Here is a 10,440-nt window from a genome sequence, read left to right on the forward strand (position 1 = left end):
AATGCCTGTGGAAATCTCAACCCTAATCTAAAATCTCAATAACGAGAAAAATAATCAAATGAAGTTTCATTTGTCCACCTTCCTAAAATGACTCAATGGGTTCCTATTAAGTCTTTTCAAGTAGATTCAATAGGATCCTATCGAATCAAAATGATAATTTTCGATATATATATATATTGAAGGCAGACCCCTAACCAGAAAAGCAACGATTACAAACATATTCCCTCTAGCATCTTTACATACAATGTTCCTAAGATCACTAGGAAGGTCCATAGGATCCAAAACTAATATGCCTCAAAAGGAGAGGTAGGAATGTTACAAAATCAACAACTTGGTTGCACTCTTTAAGGTAGAAACCAAAGTCTTATCTTTTGGAAGAGGTTAGCTCTATCTCTGATGGCCTTCGTTAGTCCTTTAAATATGAGTGCTTGTGACAAGTAATTTCACTATTTATTAGAAATAACATTTAAGTGGGGTGAAACAAGAAAATAAGCAAAAAAAAGTGGGTGTAACTAGTCACCCCTAATTTTAAACAAGTTAATACTGTAAAAATTTGTTGCAAATTCTACTGTAAGAAGCAACTATCAGAAACAACTGTAAAAAGCTAAAACACTGGAAAACTTGTTTGATAGAATCTTGTAAAAGTAGTGTGTTATTTACCAGAATTTAATAATTATTGTTTGATACAATTATTAGATTCTACTGTATTTTGGTAAAATGATCAGAATACACATAATATTAATAATGCACCCAGAATGTATAAAAAATTATCAGAATACCTTAATAAATATATAATTACACTAAATATATATAAATACAATAAATTTATATTATAAAATATAATTATTTTAATTTAAATAAGTTTATAAATTTTATATTTCTATCGAACTTTCGACAGCATCTCCTCTAGAAAATGGACGTATGAAATTTTCCTAATTAGGATTCCATTTCAAGGTCTCTACAACAATAATCATATTGGTAACTGAAAACAATCGATAGTAAGAATAAAAAAAAAACTATACTTTAATTTATCTAATTGAAATTACTCATCGGGAAAGACAACTCAAGCAAACAACACAAACGATTAATATATTGCAAGAAATCTTAAATTCTTAATTGACATAATCATAAGTATCCTCCAAATTGATCGTAGATACTTGTTGTGGGGTTTATTGGTGAAAGAGAAGATGGGTTTTAGGTCGATCAGACTTTGCGTCGTCAATGTTGTCGATTGTAGATCGTCGTTACTATAGGGTTTAGGTTGAACGAAAACAGGAAGTGAGAGAGAGAGAGAGCTCGTTGCATTTTATAGGACTTACGCTGAAAATAAGTTATTTGATGAAGGGTTTTTAGGAAATTGAGTTTTAATTGAAAAAGCTGTGAAAAACTACTTTTTGAAGCGCTATCAAACACGCACTAAATGATTTGACTCGTCCAAGTCAATGACTTGGAAGAATCAACTCGGTACCGATACGAGTGATTAGGCATCGATAGACCGTTCTTGGAGTCCGAGTCACTCTAAAACCCTAAAGCCCGCCTCTTCCTCTCCCTCTCCCTCTTTCTCACTCTCTCTCTCTCGCTGATCTTCGCAGTCGAGGAAGATGGGTGCGAAGGCTAAGAAAACCACCATGAAGAAGAAATTAAAGAAGATTTCTTCTCAATCTTCGATTTCCAATCGAAAAAACGAGGTCGCTGATTTCTTGGTATGTTTTTAATCCTAATTTTTCTTAATTTCAATTGTTAATTTATACTTTTTTGAACCAAGAATCTGTTATCTGAAGCCATTAGAAGGCGGTCCTGGAAGAAAACTTCCAGATCGAGAAGAAACCCTAGAAAACAAAGCCACTGTCTTATACATCGGTCGGATACCCCATGGATTCTATGAGGATGAAATGGAAGGTGAGACAAATATTTAATGTTGGATTTGAATTGTGTTTGTTTGTGTGTTTAGGTTTTTGTTTCTTCAAAACGATTTGGTACAATTAAACGAAATCCCCATTTGTTTTTTTGTTTCTAGATTGCTTTTTTGATTTTAGATTATAACTATGTGTTTTTATTTACAGGTTTTTTTAAACAATTTGGTACAATCAAACATTTAAGAATTGGCCGGAATAAAAAGGTCAGTTTGTTATGTGCCTATCTATAGGGATGGGAGTATGGTAGCTTATAATATATGCGATGTATGAAATCAATTCCTTATGGGAGTAGAATAGATAAAATAGGTTGGATGCATGGGATCATAACCTTGTTATGGGAGAAGTTGGGATAAGTGGGTTATGGGGTAGTTCCTTGAATGGGTAGGATTGTGAGTAGTTTAGAGAAGTGTGTGGTTAGGGTAGTTATTTTATATCTTGTATTTATATTTCTTTTATGTTTAATGAAATTATTCAGAGAAAAGATATTTAGTCCTTGATTGGATTGGAGATTCACCATATAGAATTGGTGGCTTAGGAGGTCCGATCTCCTTTGAACGAGATCAATCTCAATCTTTTTCTTTTTTATTATTATTTTTGTGATCCGATCTAACTAAGCACGAAACAATTGGTATCAGAGTGGTGATCCTCACATGGAAATTGAGTCGATGGATGATGAATTCTAAGAGTTTTGCTAGTTTATGCGTGATGGTTTGAATAAATGTTGCCTCTTAATCGAAAATTTTCTTTAAAAAAATGAAGAAATAATTTGAAGAAGACAAACTTTATTTTTCATAGTAGATCACCTTACCAATAGGAGCATAGATGCAATCAAAGATCAAACTCCACAACCTTTGTTCCAAAAATGTGAGATAATTGGCAACCTTGCCAAGTATGTTGAAGACAAAGAACATCAAAGATCTAGTGAAGAGGATAAAGATGAAGTCAATATTCTTGAAAAATATGCAAAAATTGACTTTATCCTCCCCATTGAATTCAAAGTGTATGTCATTAGCAATTAATTATTCCCAAGAAGTGTCAAGACAATGACATCCAAAACGATGATTGCGAGAACATCATTGATTTCAAGATAAATAATTTGGGATTTATGGGTTAAGATGAATGTAATTGATTCCAATTTCAATTGGGATCCAGGAAGTTTCAACCTTGAGGACAAGGTTTTCAAGGAAGATATAATGTTATGTGCCTACATGTTGGGAAGGGAGTAGTGTAGTTTAAGATGCACCATATCATAATCTTGTAGTTATGTGATAGAGAGTTGTACGTGGGTAGGTCTTTGGGCGTAGAGAGTTGGTAGTTTAAAGAAATAATGGTTGTAGGAGAATGGTGTAATAAGTGGTTGGGTAGTTTTATTTTGTTTTGTATTTAAATTACTTGGAAGTTTAAATGAAATATGCAGAGAATTATTATTAAAAATCCTTTTGGGATTTGGAGACTAATCATATTGAATTAGTTACTTGGAGGTCTAATCTCCCTCGAATGACATCAATTTTCCTATCATTCTCAATCTTTTTCCTGTTTTATTATTATTATTAATCTTGTACTTCGATTTAAGTAGGTACATAACAATTAATGTTAAGACCCAAACCAATGCTCCAAAAATACCTAGGCATCAACGGAGTGAAAAGTTTAAGTCTTAACCTAAGGATCGTAACACATCCCCACGCTTCAAGGTCGACGCTCTCGTTGGCCCACTTTATGGTGAGCCCCCCAACCCCTTGGCCTTCTTTCCAAGTACCAGGTACTCCGTTATCTTTTTTCCATAAGTCACCCATTTCCAGACTAATCACGGTGGCCTATTATGGCAAACCCTTCCATATCCCATACTACGGCAAGCCTCCCCCCCCCCCCCCCCCCCCCACACACACACCCCTTTTTGTTTTTGGAACCCGTTCCACATCCCATATTATAGAAGAACCCAGTTTTCCTTCTTTTTTTAGAACCCCTTCCATAACCCATACTACAAAGGAGTCTTTTTTTTTTCCCATCCATAATCGCCTCCCCATGACTTGAACCCTGGACGTGGGGTTGGCTCTGATACCAAATGCCATGTACCTACTTAAATCGAAGTACAAGATTAATAAAAAAACAAGAATTTTTTTGAGAATGATAGGAAAATTGATCTCATTTGAAGGAGATCAGACGTCCAAGTAACAAATTCGAGATGTTTAGTCTCCAAATCCCCAAACGACTTTTAATAATAATTCTCTGCATATTTCATTTAAGCTTCCAAGTAATTTAAATACAAAATAAAATAAAACTACCCATTACACCATTCTCGTACAATCACTATTTCTCTATACTACCCACTCTCTACTCCTAAAGACCTACCCACGTACAACTCTCCACCACATAACTACGAGACTATGGTATAGTGCATCTTAAGTTACACTACTCCCTTCTCAACATGTAGGCACATAACACAGTTTTTTTTTTTTTTAATTTCTATAAATGTTTGTTCTTAGTGGTTTGTAGGAATGCTTATTGAAACTCTACATAATGTTGGTATATTAGGGCTTTGTTTTAGTTGTTATTTTTGCTAATAAATATCTATGTAGTGTAGAGGCTAAGTATTGACTTTATGAGTACATTTATTACTAGAAATTACACACCCAAATAGCACAATGATGTGTGTGGTTCACCGAAACTAAGTGTTACAACCTCAAAGAGATATGGGCTTAACTTTCCATGCAACAAACACTTGGGTAATTTTGGTTGGATTCGAATTATTTGATTTTAGACCAAATACGACGACTCATAATCGAACCTCGGGAGGAGCGTCTTGGGGAAAGGACTGTTGAGGAACCCAAAAAGAAGCGTACTAATGTGTAAGCCACCATAAATGGGCATTGGGGGCGTAACTGGAAGGGGTGGCCTTGGGGCTCAAAAGAAGGGTACCAGAGCGTGAGTCACCCATGTTATCAACCCAAAGAGAGATGGGCCTTAAATTTCTGCACTACTAATGCCTATGTATTTTTGGTGTATTGGTTGGTTTGTATCGCAAAGGGGTTATTTCCATGTCACGCAAGTAACATACAAATGCCCAGTAAAATCAGTTACCTTCTCTAGGCATTCACTTGGAGTGGAGGCATGTTTTAATCATTTATGAATATTTAAGTTGTTTGAGGCATCAATGGCATTAGCTGGTGTTTATTTCCTTAGCTCCTTATTGTTGTTCATTTTCCTTCAAAGTGTATAGTTCTACCAATACATTCTTGACTATACTAGTATCACTAGTTGGTTTGGTTTTCAAACTGATCATACTTATTCTTGCTTTGAATGGAGATGCTAAGAGTGCAGTATAGTTTCTGCCCAAGGTTCTTTTTTCATTCCGTAAGGATGAAATACTGTCTTCTTCTTTAAGGAGGTGTTATTAAATTTGTAGTATCATCTGCTATGAATCTTTGTTACTTCATTCAACCTTACTTTATCAGTAGCACAGCATATTTCATCATGTTTTTTCTCCTTGTCTGTCTAATATATGATATAACTTTATTTTTTGATCCACCGCAGCTAGAAGTGTATCTGTTAATCAGTTACCCATTTTCTACCTCTATCCAGCACCATATCTTTCTAGTTTTTGAGAAGTTCCAAATATTTATTCACATATCTCCATTATATTTAATTTTATTGAAAATTGAAATGGTATCAAACAAAGCATTTAATGTCTCTCGGCCTAAACTGGAATGTGCCGCTGAAACATTCTGAAATGGCACGGAATTTTGAATAATGAGTAGAGGTTCTATCTCCACTTATGACAGTTTGGTGATACAAACCCTTCTCTTAACAATGGAAACCTCATCATTAATATAATTCTGTTTTGGATTGAGTTAAGCAATATTGGGAATCTTTGCCTGTCGTGGAAGCACGATCCTAGTCAAGGATAAGACGAGGGATACACTATCATAGTTTGTTTAGCTGGGGGTGACTAGGGATGAAAGTATGCACATCCATAAAGCAAACTTGTTGGTTCAATTTTTCTGATGATGCATCCCTAGTTTAAGCTTCTTTTTTTCAACTAAGCAAAACCTTGAAGATCCAACCCTAGAAACTTGATCCAATACCCTTGTGATCGAACATGCCACCCATTTTTTTTCTATTAACTAGTTATTACTTGTCATCTTTTGGTCATTTATAGATGCTCACTTTCTATTTCATTTGGTGTCCACAGACAGGAAAATCTAAGCATTTTGGCTTCATCGAGTTCGAGTCTCCAGAGGTTTTACTTATTTCAAGTATTGTTATTTAAATGCTAAACTAAATTTAGTAGTGTAGTTTGTCTGAACATCACCTGTTGTTAAGTGCAGGTGGCGAAAATTGTAGCTGATAGTATGCATAATTATCTACTATATGAGCACATGTTGCAAGTCCATCTTATTCCTCCAGAGCGCGTTCATCCCAAGTTGTAAGCAATATATTTTGATTACTCAAGTTGACTGAGGAATTTGATGTTGTATTTGAATCCTTTGGTAAAGCAAAGGAAGGATAACATCAGTGATACTTTATCAAAGTTCTGCCTCATATAGTTTTATATTGTAATCATTTGCTCTATCAATTTGTTGAATATTTTTACTCACATACATGACACAATTAACCACCTACGTAACAAGTGACACTCCTTATTTGCAGAAATTGTTTTCATCTCATGGTGTGTACATATGTATGAGTTGGTATATCCTTCCAATTCATACTTCTATAAATAGGGCCTATATTGATATCACATTGGACATCCAACCATATGAATTCTATTTTGTGGAGTTCATTCTGACATAACTAACTTCTTGAAAAGTTGACTTCAAATTAAAAAAAATATGGAATTCAATTGAATCACTACTTTAGTTCAACTTTTCATGTGGGTAGTAATGTTGGAATGGACTTGTGGTGATGATGATCATAGTCAGTACAATCCACTAGATCTTCTAGTATGATATCTGTGTGTGTAACTCCAAAATTATGTTGTCTTTTAGTGTAAAAAATCGATGGTATTTTTTTTGGTCAGTGTGGAATTGCATTTTTGTAAATAAATCTTTGATGCTTTATGATATTTAAAAAATGTCATTGTTTGATGATAATACAAATCTTTCCTTTTGTACTAATGTACAAAATCAAAATGTTTTTTTAAGGATTTAATGCAAAAAAAAAAAACATGGTTTTTTGGAGTTTGTGAAGTCCCATTGAAGTTGTGGATATTAGCATCATATGCTCACATTGAGATCATCCTTACAAAAAAATCGGCCATTATGTTATCTGTACCCTGTGAGATGTGGCAATCACCACGCGCATGTGCGCGTACACACACACTAACATGGATTTTTGACACGGCTCTGTGTGATGCACTTTGCAATTATTCGAAGAAGATGTTCTATACTATGGTAATCATCCATAAAAAGTTAGCTCATTCTGAGATTTTTAACTTTGTTGAACTTGGACTTAAAAGTAATGGTGAGATAGACTGGCCATGGTTTTCCTACTTGTTACCCAATTTTCATTGGGCTAAAAATGTCTAGTGGGCTGAATTTTTGTGAAGATGTCCATTGTGAGGAGATCATCCGCTCTTGAGATCATCTTGACACATATCCATCTGGAGATGACCTGAGATCTAATATTTTCTGATCCATTTATCTTTTAGCTTCAATTCAACATTTTGTAAGATTTCAAGTTACATAATGGGTTCAATTTTATTTAGACTGATGATCCTGTGTTTTTCCTTTTGTAGATGGAAGGGTGTAAACCGTAGTTACAAGCCACCAAGCTGGAGTCAAATTGAACGAAAGCGGCATAACAAGGTATCCTGAGTATATATAAATTAAGCACACCTATAACACCTAGTTCAAACAATGCTCTATAACTATAAAGCCAAAAAAGAAGCCTCAATTTTAGTTTTTTTTAATGTCATGTTATACATCCAGGAAAGAACACTGGAACAGCACAAAAAGTTGGTGGTAGGAATCCTTAAACGGGATGAGAAGCGGCGTAAGAGGATAGAGGCTGCTGGGATTGATTATGAGTGCCCAGAAATTGTAAGAAACTTCATATTCTTTCTCGTTTTGCTTGTTTATTTTGCATGATGTTAGTATCCTGGAGATTAGGTCACAACTTTCACCGACCGAGTGAATATTGTTTAACCATAAATTGCAGTTTATCAGAAGAGGAAAGAACAAACAACACAATACAGAAAACCTACCCAGTGATAAAGGGAATCATTAGTGAAGAAAAAAAGAAAAGAAAAAATGCAGATGTTAAAGAACATTCTATAACATGTTATATTCTTCTTTCTCCACTAGCACAAACAAACTTCATAATGCAAGATCTTCCTCAAGAACATCCCTCTTTTCAAAGACTCATTAGAATGACAGACACTAAAGAGATTGTTATCCGACCTTGGAACCATTCAATTCATTCCAAAACTTGCAAAGAAGTCCATCCACCCAAGTGGCCTGGGCAAAAAGGCTATGAATGAGTAAATGATGAGTAAATGACCCACTAATCCATCGATGATTTACACATAATGCACATATTGGGGTAGTGAAGCCTTGGATGGTCAAGTGGTTGATATATATATATATATATATATATATATATATATAATTGTATATATTTTGCTAAATTGTAGTATAGTATTATTAATTATTATAGGGAAAAAGAAATATAGTACAAAGGGGTAGACAAAGATACAAATCTAAAGAAAGGCAGCTCCTGATTATGTCCCAGCAAACAATTGTTTACAACAGGAGGTAATGGAAGGAACCTATCAAAGAATACAGAATCTCGGATTTTCACCGCATGATTAGTTCATTGGGGCCATCACCTCTTTCATCCTTTCCAAAAGCACTTTGGAGTCTTTATCTTATGAAAACTCCCCACAAGGCTAATAGGTCTAAACTTTTAGGCTTTCTGCTCTCTCGATTCTTCAGAATCAAAGAATTTGCATATAGTCTTTCATAATGCTAGGCGTATGTCTCACAAGAATTCATCTTTTAATAGATTAATAATTAAATCTACCAAAAAAATTAATAAAATCTATAAAAGAAAAAGAAAAAAATAGGGCCATATCTCAAAAATGGGGGGAAAACTATGACACAATTTCACATTCAAAATATTAATATACGAACTCATAAAATCAATCACTCCTGGAGTTTCACTCTACCAACCTTCCATGTTTTAATTTCTCAGACAAAAAAAAACTAGTATAACAACCACTCTTAACTACAAAATAAACTAATATATATATATAGGGTCCCGTTCGGCACCCAACCATTTACCCAACAATTTGCCCAACATGTTTTGTCCTACATGGGTTAAAAGTTTTGGATAGACTGATTTTTTATGAGGATGATCTCTATGGTTCGGAGATCATCCTCACCAAAAATCAGCCCATTCCAAAACTTCTAACCCTATACAAATGGTTTACAAAAAATGGACGGTCCACGATTTTTCAACTTGTAAACATGGGGTTAGAAGTTTTGGAATGGGCTGATTTTTGGTGAGGATGATCTTCTAACCGTAGAGATCATCCTCACCAAAAATCAGCCCATTCTAAAACTTCTAACCTATGTAGGACAAAACATGTTGGGCAAATGGTTGGGTAAATGGTATATATATATATATTGATTGGTGAGAATAAACTTCAGTTGAAAACTAGAAGAAATAGAAGAATAGGTTCAGCATAGAGAGAAGAAATAGGAAAGATTAAAAAAATAATAGAAAAGATGAAGTCGGTAGCGATGACAATGATGTATTGGTTAGTGTATTTCAAAGGTACTTGCATTTGACTCTTGGTGCAAAACATTTTGGATTATTTGCAAATTTGTCCATCTAGTAGTTCTGGTTCATCTCGAGTCATGTACCCCATGGAATTGAGTTTATTTCTTTTACCTTCTGTTTTGTTTCTCAACTCCTTAGGGTATGAGGATTCAGTCACCTGCTTACATGTTCTTCTATTTGTACAGGTGGGAAGCATCCAACCTGCACCGAAGAAGATCAAGTTTGATGAAGACTAGGCCTTCCTGAGGGGGCCATCAAAATGTTGCAAGGCTGAGGTAGGATTCCTTGGAGAAGTGTGGAAAGGGAGGAACCAATCTGTTAGGAAGGCTTTCTCGTTTCAACTATTTGAAGATTTGCCCATGAAGTGTATGGAAGAATAGGTATAAAGCTATCCCTGCTTTCTTTGGATCCACACATGTTTATTTATGAGATACAACATAGATGGCGACGATCAACTTGTGTTCCTTCAATATTTTGGCACTAGTTTCACTTTTCATTCAGAATTATTTATCATTTTTGGCTACTCAAATTTTAAAAGGATGAAACGACATCTAAAAGGTCAGTGTGCCAGATTAAGTGCCACCTCTGGTATCAAACATATGATGCTGGCACTTGTACAAATAGACTGAAAAACTGGAAAGGATGATGACTTCATCCTTGTTTGAAAAACAAAGGCCCCATCCCTGTGTTTTCGAACTCATGACATACACAACCTTGGGCCTCGGTCTATTATGCAAGACTA

General features: G+C 34.8%; 1 protein-coding gene across 1 annotated transcript; it reads left to right on the forward strand.

The window, feature by feature from the left end:
- Nucleotides 1–1,542: 1,542 nt before the first annotated feature.
- On the forward strand, nt 1,543–10,211 carry LOC147383734 (RNA-binding (RRM/RBD/RNP motifs) family protein). The gene is made up of 8 exons (XM_086425719.1): nt 1,543–1,703; nt 1,782–1,899; nt 2,064–2,119; nt 6,106–6,153; nt 6,242–6,339; nt 7,651–7,720; nt 7,844–7,954; nt 9,884–10,211. Exons 1-8 carry the CDS (start codon nt 1,602–1,604, stop codon nt 9,932–9,934), a joined length of 654 nt encoding a protein of 217 aa, XP_086281845.1. The 5' UTR covers nt 1,543–1,601; the 3' UTR covers nt 9,935–10,211.
- The last annotated feature ends 229 nt before the right edge of the window (nt 10,212–10,440 follow it).

The sequence above is a fragment of the Akebia trifoliata genome, chromosome 15 (assembly GCF_017979445.1).
Source record: "Akebia trifoliata isolate Shusen 1 chromosome 15, ASM1797944v1, whole genome shotgun sequence".
NCBI classification, from domain to species: Eukaryota; Viridiplantae; Streptophyta; class Magnoliopsida; order Ranunculales; family Lardizabalaceae; genus Akebia; species Akebia trifoliata.

What these genes read in the sequence shown, in the direction of transcription:
- LOC147383734 (XM_086425719.1), top strand. Translation starts at nt 1,602, where the DNA reads ATGGGTGCGAAGGCTAAGAAAACCACCATGAAGAAGAAATTAAAGAAG. An exon ending in ACGAGGTCGCTGATTTCTTG is followed by an intron (nt 1,704 to 1,781) that starts GTATGTTTTTAA and finishes TGTTATCTGAAG; the next exon opens with CCATTAGAAGGCGGTCCTGG. An exon ending in TCGAGTTCGAGTCTCCAGAG is followed by an intron (nt 6,154 to 6,241) that starts GTTTTACTTATT and finishes TGTTAAGTGCAG; the next exon opens with GTGGCGAAAATTGTAGCTGA.